The 20,411-nt window shown below is 40.9% G+C and overlaps 1 protein-coding gene across 1 annotated transcript in view; it reads left to right on the top strand.

The window, feature by feature from the left end:
• The window catches only part of ABCC4 (ATP binding cassette subfamily C member 4 (PEL blood group)), a 214,944-nt gene that overhangs the window by 154,969 nt on the left and 39,564 nt on the right, over positions 1 to 20,411 (top strand). The window contains exons 21-25 of the mRNA XM_030856904.2: positions 10,301 to 10,451; positions 11,879 to 11,998; positions 13,610 to 13,720; positions 14,925 to 15,025; positions 16,068 to 16,259. Coding sequence (XP_030712764.1) covers positions 10,301 to 10,451; positions 11,879 to 11,998; positions 13,610 to 13,720; positions 14,925 to 15,025; positions 16,068 to 16,259 — 675 coding nt within the window. The remainder of the gene's footprint in view (positions 1 to 10,300; positions 10,452 to 11,878; positions 11,999 to 13,609; positions 13,721 to 14,924; positions 15,026 to 16,067; positions 16,260 to 20,411) is intronic.

Here is a 20,411-nt window from a genome sequence, read left to right as displayed (position 1 = left end):
GGACACAAAGGGCTAATCCTGAGGTTGCTTGAGCCACCAATGCTGGCAGTGGCGGGGACCACCATGGAACGTGTCATTCCCTCCTCACCACACACAAAACACATTGACTGCAGCTTTATGAAGTGAAAATGCCCAAGAAAAAGAAAATGTGAAGGAGGTGTTCTCAGTCATTTCTTTCCAGAGGGGGGAGCGCAAAAGAACAAGCTGCTGCATCTGGATATTGGGAACAAAGCCAGCCTGAGACCAGGGGCTCATAGCTTGGGTCACTTGCTTTTATAGAAGCAAAGAGTGGAACTGCCTTTGCTTGTCTCAGTACCACTGACCCTTGCATTTCATTGTGTAGAGATGTCAGGGAAAGTGTGTAGAAAGCATTCCAGCCTCTTTCACTGAACAATGACTTTGTCATTTTGAGATTTCTGTGGTGTGTTGACCCTTTCCCCACCCCCTCCCTCAAATCCCCATTGGACAAAAGTGATTGTTAGTTAGGCTGCCTTGCCCTGTTTGAAAGATCTCTGTGTTTTGGACCCTTTAAAAGTAAACTCATCCATTTTAACTGAATCACAGCATTTTCCCGCTTTTGAAATCAACAGAAGCGTTTTAGTTTGGAATTTGCAGGGATGGGATATTCCCCGAAAATGCTAGTCCCAGAGCTAAAGATTCATGCACACTGCCAAGTTAAAGTGGGTTTCCTTTTTAATAGAAAGGAGAATTGATGATATTGGTTACTGGAAATATTTACAAACACTTGACCCTCGGGTTTCAGAGATTAAGGTGATATGCTTCACGCAAGCCCACTCGTATGCTCCGTTTACCTTTCTTTTTAATGAAAGATCAGACGGCGGGTGGGTTTTTCCAGCTTGGTCGTTAGCACACTTAGAAATCAGCACTGCCAGCATCAGCCTGGTGACAGTTAATCAGTGGGGACCTTCCTAGGCTGGCAACCAAGTGTTCCATTTTGTCTGTCCCACCATGTGTGGTCCAATGATAACGTTTATAGTTTAACAAGAAGCTAATTAAGACCTAAAGAAAAAACAATAAGCACCCCATTTTTATCAAGCCTTGTGGTGCTATTCAGAGCATAGAAATTTACATTGTAACATTATTGGACGATGTCCATTACAAAACTATAGTGGCCATTCACAGTGCTTTCTCTCCCTGCCATCTTGTATCTTTAGGAATGATCAAATGGACTGTTGTTCCTAGGGAGGGGAAAATGGCAAAACATTTACTCATGGTGAGGACCTTTAGGGTCTCTATGTGCTCTTCTTGAGTATATTTCTTCAATTCTATCTACCAGTGTATTTTCTTGATAAAATTAAGAAGAATGGGTGAGCTGGAGAACTTCCTTCATTTTTATGGAAACCTCGTCCTTGCTACTTTATGCATGGATATGTGTCTTCAGTCTGATGTGGAACGTGATGAATTATAATCTATTTGTCTTGTGGTTGCTCTCTGCTTGTGAGTTTTGTTTCTTGCAACTCTTTCTCTGGGTCTTTTGATTTCGTTTTCCCTGATTGTTATCTGCACCCAGTTAGGAAGCAGATAGGACAGCTCTAGCATTGAAGCCAAGGGCAGCATCCTGTAGGAGATATGTCAAATGGGGCTCAGGCACCCCGCTGGTTACCGTTATTTCCCACATGTGTCCCCCAGCCTTCTTTTCCCAACGCACCCAAGGTAATCAACACATGAAACTATGAGTGTGTATTTTACACATTGCCAACACCTGCCTGAGCATAACCTAAGGTATGGGAATTGGATTCTGGTGTCATCATGGCTGTCGTTGCTGTGTTTTTCTTTTTCTTCTTGTTGTTGTTTGTCTTTTTGTTCTGTTTTGTTTTATGATTTGGCTGCTCTGTGGGGCTTGCAGCATCTTAGTTCCCCCACCAGGGATCGAACCCATACCCAAGCAGTGAAAGCACCGAGTCCTAACCATTGGACCGTCTTTTAATCTATTTTTTAAAACGTGTTTATTGATTTTTTGAGGTATACTTTATGTACGATGAAACAAGCAATATTTCATCTTTTTGGTTAATGAGTTTTGATAATTGTTTACATCCCTTTGATTACCACACAAAACAAAATGTAGAGCATTCCCATGACCTCAGAAAAATCTCTCTTGCCCCTTTGCAGTCAGTTTCCACACCCCCGCAGTTATCCGAGATTTCTGTCGACATAAATCAGTTTTCCTGTTCTTGGGCTCCGTATATAAAGGGAATCAACGTAGTGCAGGTTTTGCTGTGCTGCCTTGTTTTGCTTAACGTGTTTTCAAGATTTTCAAGATCCGTCCATGTTGCTACTTGTTTCAGTGGTTCTTTTCTTTCTTTTTACTTTCTGAGTCATTCCATTATGTGAAGATACCACAATTAATTTATCCATTCTCCAGTTGACAGATACTTGTGTCGTTCATAGCTTTTAGCAATGAACCTTCTTGGAGAAGTGTTTATACGGACACAAGTTATCATTCTTCTCAGCTCTATTTTAGAGGAATGATACAAGCTCCATGTACAAGTGGAACTGTTGGGTCATAAGGTAGGCGTTTGTGAACCATAAAAAAAATTACCATAAAGTTTTTCAAGATAGTTGCACCACTTTACACACCCGCCAGCAACATATGGGAGTTCTGACTGTTCCGCACCTTAGCAATTTTTGCAGCACTTAGTATTATCAGTCTTTGTGATTCAAGTCTTTCTGTGCATGACTACTCTCATTGTGGTGTCAGTTTGCATTTTCCTAATGATTAATGATATTGAGCTCTTTTTCATGCATGCTTACTGACTATTTTTTCCAGTTATTCTAGCCACATTTGTTTAAAAGACTTTTATGGATTGAATTGGCACCTTGGTTAAAAATCATCTGACTGTATGTTAATAAGTCTGAGTTTGTATACTTTATTTTGTTCGATTGATCTGTTTATCCTTGTACCAGTACTGCAGTCTTAGTTACTGTTCGTTTTAGTAAGACTTGAAATCCTCTGGTTTAAGTCCTCTAACTTTGTACTTCTTCCTTAAGATTGTTTTGATCATTCTAGATCATTTACTTTTCTGTACAAATTTTAGAAGCCTTTTAATTTGTTTTCAATGAAAGCCTGCTGGAATTTTGATTAATATTTTCTTTTAGCTATAGATCCATTTGAGGAGAGTCTGAGTTTAACACTATTGAATCTGTCAGTTATGTATGTGGTACATCTCTCTACTTATTTAGGTCACGTTGAATTTTAGAAGTGTTACGTAGTTGTTACAGAAATCTTATATAATCTTTTGGTTAAATTCATTCCTGAATATTGGATGTCTTTTGATTGTATTTATGGGATTGTTTTTAATATCACTTTCCAATTGCTTGTTGCTGGTGTATAGAAATACAATTGATTTATTTGTGAATCCACTTTGCATTTCCTGGGCGTGGTTTTTCTTTTTTAATTTTGTAGAATTTTCTATATCCACGGTCATGTTAGCTGCCAATATTAACAATTTTACTTCTTCATTTCCAATATTTATTAGTTTTATTTCCTTGCTGTGGCTAGAGGTTTGAGTACAATGTTGAAAAAAGGTGATAATACATGCTTGTACTCCTAAGATAAAACTTTAATATTTTTCCATCAAGAATGATGTTAACTGCAATTTTTTTAGGTAGATTGAATGTTTCCTTTAATTCCTAAATTCCTGAAAATTTTACTGTTTTTAAAATCAAGAATAGGTGTTAAAATTTGACCAGTATTTTTCTACATTTCTTCAGATAATTATATTATTTTCACCATTAATCTTTTAATGTGGTATATTATACCGATTGATATTTGCAGGTTAAATTAACCTTATATTCCTAGAATAAACTCCACTTGGTCCTAATGTGTACCATATATATTTTTTTTTACGTATCATTGTATGCAATTTGTTAATGTTTTGTCAAGAATATTTGTATCTGTTGTTCATGAGGCATCTTGGTTCATAATTTGCTTTTCTTTAAATGTTTTGCCAGGTTTTGTGGTATCAGAGTTATGCAGTCCATAAAAAGACATGGGAAATGGATATTTTTGTTATGGTCTTTTTTTTTTTTTTTTTTTTTTTAGCTGCACCTTGCGGCTTCTGGTATCTCAGTTCCCCAACCAGGGATTGAGCCGGGGCCAGGGCAGTGAAAGCCCGAAATCCTAACCACTAGGCCACCAGGGCACTCCCATGGTCAGTTTTATGTGTCAATTTGACCAGGCTGCATTCCAGTTATTCAGTCACAAAGTAGTCTAGGTGTTACTGTGCAGATATTTTATAAATATGATTAATCAGTTGACTTTAAGGAATGCTATCTTAGATAGTCTTGGTGGTCCTGGTTCAGTCTGTTGAAAGGACTTAAGAGTTAAGGCTTCCCTGAATAGAAAGAAGTTCTGCCTGTGGATAACAGCACTGGCTCCTGCCCAAGAGTTCCAGCCTATCGTTTGTAACAGCTGGCCCTGTGGATTTCTGACTTGCCTCGCCAAGTTTGATTGGGAAATACTACTTTTTTTATGTTGTTAGATTCAGTTTATTGGTATGTTGTTTAGTGTTCCTAAGACAGTTTGGCTTGTAGCTTTTTTCTTTTAATGTGTTTGTGTGGTTTTTATATCATGATAATGCTGGAGTCAGATTCCCTGGAAGAATTTGGTAAAACTTTTTTCACAATCTACTTGTGAAGCCCTATAGACCTAAAGTCTTTTTTTGGTGGGAAATTTTCATATTATGGAGTCAGATTCTTAAATTGATATGGAAGTATTCAGATCTTCTGTTTCATATTCTGTCAGTCTTTGTATGTGGTTTTTCAAGAAATTTGTTGTTTGCATTGTATTTTTAAGTTTATGAGCACAATGCTCATTATATCCCGTCGTTAGTGCCTGTGATATCTCTTGTGTTATTCTCTTTTAATTCACGTTAATGATAATCCCCCCCCCCTTTTTTTTTACGGGGGCCTCTCACTGTTGTGGCCTCTCCCGTTGCGGAGCGCAGGCTCAGCGGCCATGGCTCACAGGCCCAGCCACTCCGCGGCATGTGGGATCTTCCCGGACTGGGGCACGAACCCGTGTCCCCTGCATTGGCAGGCGGACTCTCAACCACTGCGCCACCAGGGAAGCCCGACCCTTGACTTTTATACTTTCTTTTTGTTTTTTTAAATAAGACTTTTTTTTTGTTACAGCAGTTTTTAGTTCACAGTGAAATTAAGAGGAAGATTCAGAGATTTCCCATGTACACTCTGTGGCTTTTAAAAAAAAAATGTTTAAAGTTATAAATTTACCTCTAAGCACCTTAGTTGCAGCCTTCAAATTTTAATATTTGTAGATATTCATTTTCTTTTATGCCAAAATTCTTTGTAATTTTGAATTAGATGATACCTTGAAATGTATTATTGAACTTCCAAATATTTAGTGACATACTAGTTGCCTTTTTGTTATTGATTTCTTGTTAAATCTGCTTAGGTCAGAATATATTCTGTACAATTTCTGTCCCTTGAAGTTTGTTGATACTTGCTTTATAGTATAGGATATATGCAATTGAAAAGAATGTCTTATGTAATCACTGACTGCCGTGTTGTATAGTTCCTAATTAGGTCAAATATATTGATGACATTTTAAAAATCTTTTCTATCTCCGTTGATTTTTATCTGCTTTTTCTGTCAGTCTCTGAGATGGGTGGGTTTCAATCTCCCACTATGGGTATGGCATTGTCTGTTTCTACTGAGTTCTGTCAGATTTTGCTTTATACATTAGTGAGCTGTGTTATTAGGATTATGTAAGTTTGGATTTTTAAAAATATCTTTTAGATAAAATTGACACTTTATTCTTATGAAATGTTTTCCTTTATTTCTAGGGATCCTTCCTCACTTCATGTTAGATAGATACTCCAGCTTTCTTTTGGTTAGTTTTTATGTGGGGTACATTGCTCAACATTTTATTTCCACTTTTATTTGGTGTTATTTCTAAGCTGTGCTTTTCAAACATAGGAAATAGATAGATGCACTGTAGTCTTGGATTTCATAATAAGCTCAAACACTGAAAAAGGTTAGTAAGGAAGCTATTGATCGTTGAGACTTGCTGAACACAAAGGAAGGGAGAAGTGCACTCTGTTTCCCTAATCATTTCTCTTGTGTTGGTTAAGAAACTGTAAACCAAACCCCACCATTCACTCTTTAGTGGAGTTAACTGTGACTCAGGATTAAGGGCTACCTGAAGGAATACACAGGTTCCACAGCTAGTGTGGATCTGAAAAGATCTAAGGCAGTCAACTGAGGGACGAAAAGCATGATTAGTGAATCCTAAGGAAAGGACAGGTTTAGAAAAGCTTTATTAATATTAGAGTGTGTATGGATCTCATCATAGAGATAAGATACACCACTTTTTATCATTTTCTTATATAAAAGAGTTAATTGGGTTGGGTGAGGTCAAAAGAAATGTGATAAAGGAGGGGTCTGGAACCAGAGCTGATCTGTAGACCCCCTTAGACATGCAAGGTACCATATCACCTTACACCTGCAGACTCAACATTAACTCTAGGGTTAGTATTAAGTTTAGGAGCTTGCACTGATTTCCCTTTGCTTCTGTTTATCCTGTGATTGAAGGGTAAGGAGTATTGTTTCATAGAAATTACATTATATTGCTTTGTGTTTTTAAAAACTATTTATTTATGTCTTTATTTGGCTGTGTCAACTCTTCGTTGCAGCATGTGGGCTCTTCATTGTTGCATGTGGGCTTCTCTTTAGTCGTGGCGCCCGGGCTCCAGAGCTCGCGGGCTTAGTTGCCCCACAGCATGTGAGATCTCAGTTCCTGGACAAGGGGTCAAACCCACGTCCCTCGCCTTGGAAGGCAGATTCTTAACCCCCCTGGACCACCAGGGAAGTCCCAGAAATTACATTCTATTTCTTAATACTTAGAGAGCTTCGTGGAGGCGTTCAGGATTTTACTGCCTCTACGAGAATCTTGGGTGAGCTAGCAGTACAATTGATGAGATAGTCATTTCATTGAAAGGCTTTTTTTTTTCATCTGATATGTTTCCAGAATAAATAGGTAGAAGAATCTTTCCCACACCCACATCAATAAACAGCTTACTGATCAAAAACTGGGCATTTCTTAATCTCCCTAAATCAGAAGAAAATCTTGCTGTATTTTCTTGCCAAGAGGTGAATCTTGCTTTGTTTATCGCACTTGAGTCATATTTTCTGCAAAAATCAGTAATAGTTTAAGGCAATCTGGACGATTTGTACTTATCACAACTTGGAATATAATCCTTAGGAGTCTGACTGACAGCAAAACTCAAAGATTTGCAATTCTCTTGGGGTGTTAACAGTCTTAATGATCCTCATTTTATTTTTAATCCTGTAAACAGATAATAAAAGTCCTGTCTACTTATTAAGTGACTTTATGATTAAATACATATTTCACGTTGTGCCCAATATAGGAGTGAGTGAGAGAGTTCACATAAGAATGGGGTGAGCCAGAAGTATGGATGGCATATTTGTTTGCATAAAGTAAGAAGAATACATTTTTACTGGTGTTTATAGAAAGCATGTTCTTTGGCACAAGCTTCACAGAGACTGGCAGGAACAGAATCCCATGGAATTAAGTTTAAAGTGACATGTGGGTAGAGATACCTAGGAATTCCTACAGGACTGTAAGCAATTTGGTCTTTAAATGCCAAACAGGCAAACAGGCCCTCGTATTTCACACTGTGCTTGTGAAAGGAATATGTTAAAGTCTGCCATATTAGAATATAGTGTTAATTCTAGACTTAGAGACTTCCTGGGGGAACTTTAATCCAAGTGTATACATTGAACTTATAAAATCCTCAACCTCATGTGTGTGTTCTTGGGGTTTATATATTTATTAAAATTAAGTCATGTTGTATTTTATGCTTTCTTACGAAACTTTAAAAAAAATTTAAACAGTGATTATTAAAACATGTTAGTGTGTTCTATGAGCAATCATTTTTAAGACCTTTTAATGATCAGTCTGCTGTATGAGCTGATCAGGCTCTAGTTAGCTAGGAAACTAGAACTGGCCCCTGCATGGGAGAGAATGCAAATAAATGGGGAAAATTATATAAGGGGGGTATATTTAGATCTTGATTTTTTTATTATGAATTTTATCTGTATATGGGATGCTGTATCAGGCAGAAATTAAAGGAACAGGCTCGGGAACAAAATAAGTAAATTCTCTGACTTCGAGCAAACTCCCAAACCTCTCTGAGCTTTGTAAACAGAAAGCATAATCTCTCCTACTCAGATGTGATAGGAGAATGAAATTAGTAACGCTTGTGAAATACTAGAGAGGTGGGACCCATGGCGAGCCTCATGAAATGTCATCCATTATTGGTAATTTGGAGGGCGCGGTAATAACCACCATTTATTTGGTTGTCAACCAGATCTAGAGACTTGTGGAATTTCTTCAGTATTATGAAAAAATTTGCCATGGGCACTAGCAATACAGCAGTTATCTTAGTTTTCACATTTTTTGAATGGGGAGGTTTTTAAACAAAACCATTAACATTTTCCAGAAAGCATTATTATTATTTTTTTTTCCTTTACTGTTTTTCTATACTCGATTAACAATTCACTTAGCTTATAGTGTGGTTTGTCAGAAAGAGCTGCTCACAGGACAGCATCATTCCTGAGGATGAGAGGTGCTCGTTAGACCTCCCTTCCGCAGGTGGTGGTGACAGTGCCCTCTGCCTGAGTCATCCTGACATCCTAACAAGGCTGCTTTGTTCCACCAAGAAGGGTGACCTCGGGTGGACACAGTTAAATTTCCTGGGATTCACTAGTTTACAAAATGTAGCTTTTGTACTTTCATTGATATGAACTCACCAATTCATGGTGCATGAAAGAGGAAATGTCAAATTGATCTTCTGTTTGGAATATACGTCTTCATCAGGTTTGCTTTGGTGCTTCAGAGGTCTACCATTTTTTCCCCTTAGTCTCCAAGAAATGCTCAGCAGTTTCAGAGCAGTAAGTTTCCACTAATAAGAAGCAAAGTTTGAAATAAAAAAAGGATATAGAATAGGAAACATCTCAAAAAATGGTGACTTGCCTCCATTCTCCTAAGGTTATCAATCTTTGGAAGGCCTGGAGTTGGGAAGAAAATACAGAGGGGACAGAAGTTGTAGTACGGATGAGGTTTATTGTTCATATTATTTAAAAAGTGTGTCTTCAAACAGAATAGACCTCACATTCAAGTTTTCTCTGTGGCCAGAGAAAAGCCATAGTCACTTTGGTACAGGTGACATCATTACCACACCTAGGAAAAATAGCACCTGCTCCGCTATGTCCTTGGTTGGTACTAAGCTGCTCCAGTCGTTAGAATGAACTGACAGGGTCCAACCTCATGGGATTCTTAAGATTCTTTGGGTCCATAAATCTATGAATACACCGTCCCATCTCTCCTGGCTCCTTGAATCTAGAACACAATTAAGGGAGTTAGAATTTATATTTGTTATATATGAACTGCTAAGCACTTTATATACAGTATCTCATTTAATTCCCATCACCATCCTTTCATGTTGTTGGTATATCCCAGTTTTTGCTTAGATTAAGAGTGTTTGTCAGACTTCCCTGGTGGCACAGTGGTTAAGGATCCACCTGCCAATGCACGGGACATGGGTCTGAGCCCTGGTCCAGGAAGATCCCACATGAAGCGGAACAACTAAGCCCTTGCGCCACAACTACTGAGCCTGCACTTTAAAGCCCACGAGCCGCAACTACTGAAGCCCGAGCGAGCACCTAGAGCCTGTGCTCCTCAACAAGAGAAGTCACTGCAATGAGAAGCCTGCGCACCGCAACGAAGAGTAGCCCCTGCTCGCCGCAGCTAGAGAAAGCCGTGCACAGCAAAAAGGACGCAACGCAGCCAAAAATACATAAATAAACAAATAAATAAATATTTTTCAGAAAAACTTTGTCACATGGTAAGCGTGCAATAAATATCATGAGCAACACCTATAATTTTCTTCTTTCTTTCTTTTTTTTTTTCTCACTGCTGTGGCCTCTCCCGTTGCGGAGCACAGGCTCTGGACGCACGGGCTCAGCGGCCATGGCTCACGGGCCCAGCCGCTCCACAGCATGTGGGATCTTCCCAGACCGGGGTACAAACCCGTGTCCCCTGCATCGGCAGGCGGACTCTCAACTACTGCGCCACCAGGGAAGCCCCTCTTCTTTCTTTGGATGGGAAAGCATTCCTTACCATTCCAACATGTCCTTCGAAGAAAGGAGTTTAATCCTAACAAAACAACCCATTAAAGGTTATTTTTGAAGAGAATGCTGGGTAAAGAGGCCACTGAATCTGTTTTCACTCTTCCAGACATTTCTACAAGTGATTGGTGTGGTGGGTGTGGCAGTTTCGGTGATTCCTTGGATTGCGATACCCCTGGTTCCCCTTGGCATCATTTTCTTTGTTCTCCGGAGATATTTCTTACAGACGTCAAGGGATGTGAAACGCCTGGAATCTACAAGTGAGTACCCGGGGCTCTCAGGTTGGGATGGCAACTCAGCCTGGCTTCCATTTGTGCTGTAATGGACCAGACCCCTGAAATTCTGCAGACTCTGTCTTCTGGAATTTCTCACTAAGTTAACATTAGGTAATTAGATATTATGGCCACTGTGAGTCCATGTGGCCCTTAAGGCAAATGGAGCTGGTGGCGGGTCAGCTGCAGCTTTGCATTTTAGCACGAGGAGGACGAATTGAGCACCGTGAGGACAGGGGACTGTTTCTGTCTTGTTCATGACATGCTTCCTCACACAGAGCATCTACTCCATAAATACTTTTCTTAAAATTACGATATTTCATCATGGTAGAACTAATGTCTTTTCTAGGAGATGCACGGGTAACAAAGCGATGTCGGTATTTCCTGCTGATAAAGCACAAGTTATCACTCATCCCAGAAAGGTCACAGGCTCAGAATCTGCCCACAAAGAAAGCAAGTTGCCTCATTCACGGCGGGGAATGAAAAGCAAAAGGGGTCCTCCCTGCCCAGCAACCTATGACCCACCTGTTCCCTGATGTGCGGGAGCCAGACCGTGGTGCTCGTGTTCAGTGTGCTCTTAGAGAAGATGCCAGGAAGCAAATGGCTGGTCATGTGACACGAGGCCCCACACCAATACATAGTCACTAAAAAGAGAATGGCTGCTGTCAGATTCTAAAAGAGTGACATCAGTGTCACATACCACAGTGGGCTCCAAATGCCTCAAGTATCCAGTAGGGCAGCTATAAAAACGTCCATCAGGTTCCCAGAGCGGAAGTCGAAACTATTCAAAGACCCCTTGACTGCATGGGTCCTCTGGGCACAAGGGCCGTGTGACGCCCAGGTGCTCCGTGGCACACAAAGAGACTCTTGGCATAGGTGCAGGAAAATTCCCAGGATGGAAGGAGATGGCAGACTATCCGTTCGCCTTACTTACCTCGCCTCTGTCCTTGTGCCAGCCCTTAAGTTTCTAACCTTAGGTGGAGACAACACACAGATAGTTCATCAAAATTCAGCGTGGTGAGGGACTCTGATGGAGAATTAAATTTTAAAATGATACTGAACCAAAAATTAGTGAACAGGTAATTACCTCCAGGTAATTTCTACCTGGAGGGATGTCAGGGAAGAATTTGGAATGTGGCCCTGTTTGAGGAGGACCTTGATGATTGAGTTAGTATGGAGGTTCATTATCTAAATCTAGGTCAGATCTTTCATGTCCAGGTCATAAAAGTGAAGCTTAGTGTGAGCAAGAGTTGGAGGGTCACGTGGAGGATCTTCTCCTGAAGAGGGGCGTCATCCCCCTTCCTCCAGGAAGCCCTCCAGGAAGCCCTTGGGTGTTGCCCCTTGGAAGGCGGTGGATTTCTTTGCATCGAGTCTCCCTGACTTTCTCTGTCGTTTGTCTGTCTCTGCTTCCCCAGCTCGGAGCCCAGTATTTTCCCACTTATCATCATCTCTCCAAGGACTCTGGACCATCCGGGCGTACAAAGCCGAAGAGAGGTTTCAGGAACTGTTCGATGCGCACCAGGACTTGCATTCAGGTCTGTAAGTTTCTGGACATGATTTCAGAGGATGGGAGGTGCTGCCTTCTGAGGCTTGAGTCCTTGTCAGGTGGCCTTGCCGGCCCACACCGCTCTCTGCGCCTCCCCAGCCCTTCCTCTCAGCCTCCCCTCTGTGCTCTCCTCTTCCCCATCACACCCCTGCTTTTCTCCCTTCACTGGCTTGCATTGTCCTTCCATCAAGGTGCCCTGTGGCCTTCTGTCCGTTTAGGGAAGGTGTCAACAGATTTTATTTTTTTTAAGCAAAGAGCCACACGGTCTCTGTTGCAACTACTCAGCTTTGCTATTTATTTATTTTAATAATTGAATTGTCAAAAAATTTATTTATTTGTTCATTTTTGGCTGCATTGGGTGTTCCTTGCTGCACATGGGCTTTCTCTAGTTGCAGTGAGCGAGGGCTACACTTTGTTGCCGTGTGCAGGCTTCTTATTGTTGTGGCTTCTCTCGTTGTGGAGCACCGGCTCTAGGATCATGGGCTCAGTAGTTGTGGCGCACGGGCTCAGCTGCTCCGTGGCATGTGGGATCTCCCCGGACCAGGGCTCGAACCCGTGTTCCCTGCATTGGCAGGCGGATTCTTAACCACTGCACCACCAGGGAATTCCAGCTTTGCTGTTTATTACCGCACTAAAGCAGACAAAAATAATACGTCGGCAAATGGCTGTGTTCCTTTAAAGCTTTATTTACAAAAGCAGGTTGTGGCCATTCTTGGCCCTCAGGCTGTAATTTGCTGACTCTTTTTTTTTTTTTTTTTTTTTGTGGTACGTGGGCCCCTCACTGCTGTGGCCTCTCCCGTTGCGGAGCGCAGGCTCACCGGCCATGGCTCACGGGCCCAGCCACTCCGCGGCATGTGGGATCCTCCCGGCCCCGGGGCACGAACCCGTGTCCCCTGCATCGGCAGGCGGACTCTCAACCACTGCGCCACCAGGGAAGCCCCTGCTGACTCTTTTCAGAGCATACAGGGTGGCAGACCTGAAGAAGGAAAATAATTTCTCTCTTATCAGATTTGCCACCCAGAATTCCCTCTAAGTCAATAAAATCCTGGCGCAACTTTCCAATCTTTATTGTATTTTGAAGAGAAAATGGCATTTTGAAAGCCACATGCAGATCCTGCTAGCTGATGGTCGTTTGGATACTGGCTCCTAAGAATAAACATTGTGCAGGGCCCTGTAGTAAGTGCAGAAGGTGCTGGAAACAGTGTGAGCTGCGCTCTCTGCCAGCAGAGAACTAGGAGCAGTCAGCCCTGTGAGAGGATGAGCCTCACGTTGAGGCCCAGAACTGTAAGAAACACACCAACGAGACCGTTTCTCTATGTTCGTGATTATGATCGTAGTTCTGTTTATAACCTGTGGGTTGAAGATTTTAGTACATTCTTCCCACAAAGCCCCTGGACTGATATCTGTGTATACCATACGTTGTCTTGTGTCAGAACCTAGCTTTTCGTGATCTCTAGGTTGCTTGAGTACGTAACTTTGCTGTCCTACCTTGCGTAAAAATCTGTTGTAGCTCAACTGCGCAAAGTGCTCTCCCTCATTAGAAGCAGCCTCCATGATACTTCTGCTTATTCATTATGCTTCTTATACTTCACAAATCCAGAGGCTTGGTTCTTGTTTTTGACTACGTCCCGATGGTTCGCTGTGCGTCTGGATGCCATCTGTGCCATCTTTGTCATTGTTGTTGCCTTTGGGTCCCTGATTCTGGCAAAAAGTAAGTACAGATGTGAATAACTATTTGTATTATGATTACAATTTATAGCTTCGTTTGCAGTTATTAATTTAAACTCTTGGCTCATTGTCTAATCCCATAGACCATTTGGTTCTAATGAATTGTATTAAAGTGTTTGCAGCGTGTGGTTTTCCAGTGTGGCCCTTGTAGAGGAGTCATTTGGGTCTTGATGAGGCCTTTAATGAGACGTCTTTTTTGTGTGTGTGCGGTACGCGGGTCTCTCACTGCTGTGGCCTCTCCCGTTGCGGAGCACAGGCTCCGGACGCGCAGGCTCAGCGGCCATGGCTCACGGGCCCAGCCGCTCCGCGGCATGTGGGATCTTCCCGGACCGGAGCACGAACCCGTGTCCCCTGCATCGGCAGGCGGACTCCCAACCACTGCGCCACCAGGGAAGCCCTAATGAGATGTCTTGATGAGGGCTTTGATCCTTTTATATTTCTTAAATGGGTTGAAGGCTATACAACTGTAGCAACTGACCTTCTGAACATTCCTGATAGCGTCTTAGTGTTAGGAGGAGAGGACCAAGTTTGCTGTTAAGCTTTTTGTCAAGCCTATGGCATTCAGGCTCCTCGGATCTCTTGGTTGTAGCTTCCTGGTGTACTGAGGTGAGAAATATTCTCTGTAGGAAAGAACAGTATCCTCTGCTGTGTGGGTACCAGATGAGCAGGTAATGGTGTGTGTGGCGTGAATTCACCATCCCTAACTATTCCATAGTAACAACACTGAATCATAGTGTTTAATGATGGAACAATGAGAGCAGTATTTTAGATTTAAAAGTACTGGCTCTCAGAACCTATTGACTTGTTTTTCGTGGTTTCCAACTGTGGCTGCGTTGGGCATACAAAGTGAAATTACATAATGGTCCTTGAAACCATAATGACGAAAGCCTGAATGATGACATGATTCCTCGCCTGTATAATACTGTCAAGTGTATGTCAATCCTGTCGGGATTAATAAACTTATTTAATAGTTTTCTGAGTTCATAGTTTTTTTTCTTTGTTTGTTTTTTCTTTTTTCTTTTCGTTGTATCATGGTCTCAATCAACAGGTAGTAAAAATATAAGTAATGCTGTTGTTATGTACAAGTGTTTTAAATATTATAAAGAAGTCTTGGTACAGAGACAGTAGGATCCCAACTCAGGGTTCAGACTGGAACTAAGTTATTCCCCTTCTTCTTCCTCATTTAGCTTTGGATGCCGGCCAGGTTGGCCTGGCGCTGTCCTACGCCCTCACGCTCATGGGGATGTTCCAGTGGTGCGTAAGGCAAAGTGCCGAAGTTGAAAATATGGTAACATTTACCTTTTAGCCTATTCAGGTCTCCTTGTCGTTACATCACATAAAGGCAATTCTTATGTAAAAAAAAAAAAATCTTAAAACTTTTCTTTTTTTTTTTTTTTTTTACATCATAGCTAACAGGGTTTGTTAGATCCTTCCTCCATCTGTTTACAATTTATTTAAAATAAAATATATACATCTTTTTCTCAGTCTTATGTATGCCATGTCAGCAGGTTTTATATTCATCACAAGCTGTCTTCAAATATAATAAATGTCTCTGTAGGAGGGAGGTTCTGAAATCCTGGAGAAGATATAAGCTAGGGTAATTCCTCATTCCTGGTGAAAGGAGAATTTAGTATTTTGAGGTTTATTTGTTTAATTCGTTTAATTTAATTATTGCCCACCCTCCCCATTTGAGAATTTTTCCTTGTATGTGTTGAACACCTGACTCTGTTGGTGCCCCTTCTCTCTGAATGTACTATCAAGTTATGGTTGTTGAGAAGGCCTTAGTCAATATGTAAATTCTCTGCTGTTTCGAATATTTTCAATTTTTCCTAAAGGGAGAAAAATGATGAAAATGAAACTTTTCTATTTCGCTCTCTAACAGAGAAGAAAGTAACTAATTATTAAAATGAGGTGTACTGACTATGCATTTCTATTCATCTATAACAGATGACCCTTCTGTAGCAAAATGCTACTGGTGGGCCTCCATACATATTCTTTTCATTGACAAAATTCTCTGTTTTTTAAAATTCATATGCAAAAATTAGATCAGTGAAATCATAGTATTCATTTCTCTAGTTCTTTTCGTTTTAATATAATGTTGAAGAAAGTAGCCGTAATAAAAGTGTTACAAGACAATGAACAAGTTTACAAATCATCAGTATCCTCATCAAACTACTACTTCTGTCTTTTGGGGGTGTTAAGACCTGAGATATTCTTCATTATAGAAAAGCAGATATAATGATATAAATGCAGAGCATCTCATTCACAGTCTTTGAACATCCATAAACAAGACCCTCCGTTCCTAACTCATGTGATGTCATATCTTTCAGATGATTTCAGTAGAAAGGGTGATTGAATATACAGATCTGGAAAAAGAAGCACCCTGGGAATACCAGAAACGCCCACCACCGTCCTGGCCCCAGGAAGGAGTGGTCGTCTTTGACAATGTGAACTTCTCGTACAGCTTAGATGGGCCTCTGGTATTGAAGCACCTGACAGCACTCATTAAATCGAGAGAAAAGGTTTGTTTTAGCCATTTGCCTCTTTTTCTGTTGCTGTGTGCATGCTGATTAGATCAGTCCCTCGGGCGGGACCAGGGCAAGCTCTTGAAAAAGAGGCTAAATGAGAACAGACATGGTGGCAGGAAGCTCCCCTCACCTGCCCCTCCAGCTTCAAGTCCTGATGTACATACACCCCCTGCACTCGGGTCGTGTGTAGGTTCTCCCAGTGTATCACGTCCTCCCTGCTTCCAGTGCACACGCTGCCCCTCAACCTCAGAGACCCTTCCCTTCCGTCATGTGGCTGGTGAAAGTCACGTCGTTTTCTGAGTCAAGTCTCATTCGTCTGCTTCTCTGAGACCCTCTATTCTTCCTCAGCGTCTTTTACATAATGAAAGTAACAGATGAATGGGTAAACAAATGTGCTATACCCCTAACAATGAAATATTATTCAGCCTTAGAAAGGAGTAAAATTCCAGTCTATGGATAAACCTTGAGGACACCAGGTTAAATGAAATAAGTCAGACATAAAGGGAACAAATACTGTATGATTCCACTTATATGAGGTTCCTAGAGTAGTCAGATCCATGAAGGCAGGAAGTAGGATGGTGGTCGCCAGAGACTGGGTAAGGGGAATTGGGTGTTGTTGTTTAATGGGTACAGAGTTTCTTTGTTACAAGGGAGAAAATATTCTGGTGGGACAAGAATATGAATGTACTTACCACTAAACTGTCCACTTAAACATGGTTCAGTTGGTAAATTTTATGTTACCTGTATTTGACCACAGTTAACTGGTGGCATCTGTGGCATGCTTTGTATCGGTGGGTCTGTATCTCACAGAACCCTGAGGCTCCTTAAGATGGGAGAGCATCTTGTTTTCATCTCTTGTTCCCCCAGAATTGGCGTTCTACAGGGCACAGATAGGGTGCTGAGGAGCTGCTGGCTGGGAGAGTGAGTGAGTAACATGTACAGGTGTGAGCAACCAGTAACCAGAATACGCACACGAGACAACTGCGTAAACGACTGGTTACCTAGAGTGTTAAATACTTTAAGAACTGCTCTTTAAAACTCTTTCCACCACAGACCCATCTAGCGGACTATAGCCATAATTTAATGAATGATACCCTTGTGAGGGGAAAGAATATTCAACTTAATGCCCAAATGATACCCAGGGAGCAGCTTCAGTTAGTCACACAGCAAAAGCTGGCTTCTAATTATTTCCAGTTTCACCGTAGCTTGGGAAGGAGGTGAGGATTGCTGTGTCGAGAAAACATTCACTGAAGCTCTTGATGCAATCCTGTCCCTGAGAACTCTGTAGGAGATGTTTGCTTACTCACCGACAGTGTGTCCATCATATTTCCTGTCTGATACATAATTCTGTTAATTTGCACATGTCTTAATTCATATTTTCTGGCTTTTGGGGAAATTTATCTAAGAAACTCTGCAGTAGAACTTAGGAACATAACATGTGTGTATTCTTCTATCTTAAAATCCCCAAGTCGTAGGATTAGCTGAGCTTGAAAATGTTTGTGGGAAAATTGAATCTGGAGACTGAATTAATAACTGTAGTAACGTGACTTTTTATTTATGTCTTGATCCATTCACAGTATCACCGTTAGCTCCATTTCTGTGTTTGGAGATTGTACCTGGGTAGAATAGTCATGAAGCCATTTCACTCCATCTATGTACATCCCAGGTTTCCTCTCCTGCACACCTGCCCCAGCCCCTGTTGCTCTGGGACACCCCTTTGGTGTTGGATTTGATTGGGAGAGGCTGCTGCAGGGGAGGATGTGGGAGTGAACCAGGCCAGCAGAAGTGGAGCTTTATTCTCCTTCCTTCCTTCCTATGCTGTCCCCATTTCTGGAAGTTCGAGTAAATGGGAAACATTAATAGGCACTATGCAGGTTTCTAATTCATGGAAGAAATAGCAAGTAAAAATAAAGGCCCCAAATGAGGTAAATAGCACCCTAGGCTTCCTGGTTAGATTCTGAACACTGGCTGCATTTTTCATTTAGATGATTTTGTGGTTGATTTGATCATTTTAGAGAGTACTGGGCCATTTTCAAGCCTTTTGCAGCTCTAGAGGTGGATTGATTTTGGTTTGTTATTTTTTTTTTCTTGCTCGGAGCTATTACTTGAATAATACATCCTTACAGATGCTTACTAGACCTTGCTATAATGTGCAAAAATATCAGTTTGCTACATTTTCTCCTCTTTTACATAATATTTCCTCGGCAACCCCTCCCCTCACTCCCAGATTGTCCCACTTCCCCTGCAGGCTTCCTAATTCCTTGTGACTCAGACTGTGGTGCCTGGGCCAGCAGCACCTGCATCGCCTGGAGCATCTTAGAAATGCAGAATCTCAGGCCCACCCAGACCTACTGATTCAGCATCGCTTTTGAGGGAGACCTCCCAGTAAAGATTTTCTCCAAGTGTCCTTGCCTTTAGGAATGTAAACTTAACTGGTAATGGTGACACTCTCCTCAGGCAATTGGTAAAACCCTTTGGTGACCTGGAAAAGACTTACAGATTATAGTTTTGATAACTGAATGGTAGCAATAGCCTAGGCCGGGTTTTCTTTGAGTTGCTTTTTTCTTACTCTGCTCACTGGAGTGTTGTACTTCCATTCCTGTGGCCGTAAGCAGCCTTCGGTGCCACTGCCTATCTCCGCCGTTTACCAGGAGTCTACAAACGTTCCAGTTTGCATAATGGATCAGTTTCAGTACAGCTAGTAGCATAGGAATATACACACATTCTCACAGACACAGTTCTCACCTTTGTTCTGATGTGTGCTGATTTACATATGAGAACACCCAGAAATACAGGCATACCGCTGTTTCTTTGGGGGTTTTTTGAGTGTGTGTGTGTGTGTTTTTTTTCTTTAAATAACAAGTTGAACATTTGTTGCAACCCTGCATTGAGCATGTCCATCAGCACCATTTTTCCTACAACATTTGCTCACTTCGTGTCTCTTTGTCACAGTTTGGTAATTCTTGCAATATTTTAAACCTTTTCATTATAATTATATTTGTTATGGTGAGCTGTGATCAGTGTTCTTAAGCTTACTACAACCCAGTGAAGGCCCAGATGATGGTTAGCCTTTTTTAGCAGTAAAGTATTTGACATTAAGTATGTACATTCTTCTTTAGACATAATTCTGTTGTACATTTAGTATGCTACAGTATAGTGTAAACATAACTTTTGCACGCACAGAGGAAGAAAAATATTCACATGACTTGCTTTATTTTGCGATGTTCCCATTTTTGTGGTGGTCTGGAACCAAATCCGTAGTGTGTTCAAAACCTGCATGTACACAGAACAAATGACCCGTATGTATATATACCCCTAGGACCTGCTTATATGCAGAAAGTGGCCCATCTATATTATATAAATTAGGATTTACCATATCATACAAAATGGCTACAAATGGAAATCAACTAAAGCCACTTTTCTTTTAGTTAATCTCTATAAAGATAAATTATTTTTTGAAATTTGATTATTGTTTTTACAGACTAAGATTCGAAACTTTGGAGGTATTTAATGAGAAAATATGTCAAGTTACCGTTGTATAATCAGTGCTCAGAGGGGTTTAGTTCTTCTCTCTTTAAAGCCATGAGTTTTTAAAATTTACTGAATTAATTTACAAATGATTGAAAGCATATCTTAGGCCCCCATCTGTATTTAGATGTATAAATAGAGATGAAATCACCTCTTGGGAAGCTCCCACCAGGGAATTTGTAGTTGGGAAGCTCATTGGTAAAAAAAGGCCAGTTTCTGCATACATGTTTGAATTCAGACAGCTAAAATCCAGTTTTTACAATACAGTTTCATTCCTGACCAGCATTTTACCTGCATTATATTGATTCTTTGATCTTATTGTTAATGCACTTAATTTCTCTCTGCTTTGATTTTAATAACTTGACCGATACATGACATGTATCTTTCCAAGGTTTAATTAGAAGTATTAATTGGTTTGTAAAATGCCTTTTGAAGTGCTCAGATGAAAGGTCCCATATAAATAGCAAATGTTATTTGTGTTGTTGTTGATCTCATTATGTGTACTTTGCCTACTGGGTACTGCCTTTTAAGACACTGAGACCTGCATTTTACAATTTTAAGGTGTTTCCTTTCAAGATAGAGCGTTATTAAGGTATTTCTTATCAGGAAGTGATTTTG

Source organism: Globicephala melas, chromosome 18 (genome assembly GCF_963455315.2).
Source record: "Globicephala melas chromosome 18, mGloMel1.2, whole genome shotgun sequence".
In the NCBI taxonomy this organism is placed as follows: Eukaryota; Metazoa; Chordata; class Mammalia; order Artiodactyla; family Delphinidae; genus Globicephala; species Globicephala melas.
This window is presented reverse-complemented; position numbering and strand designations above follow the sequence as displayed.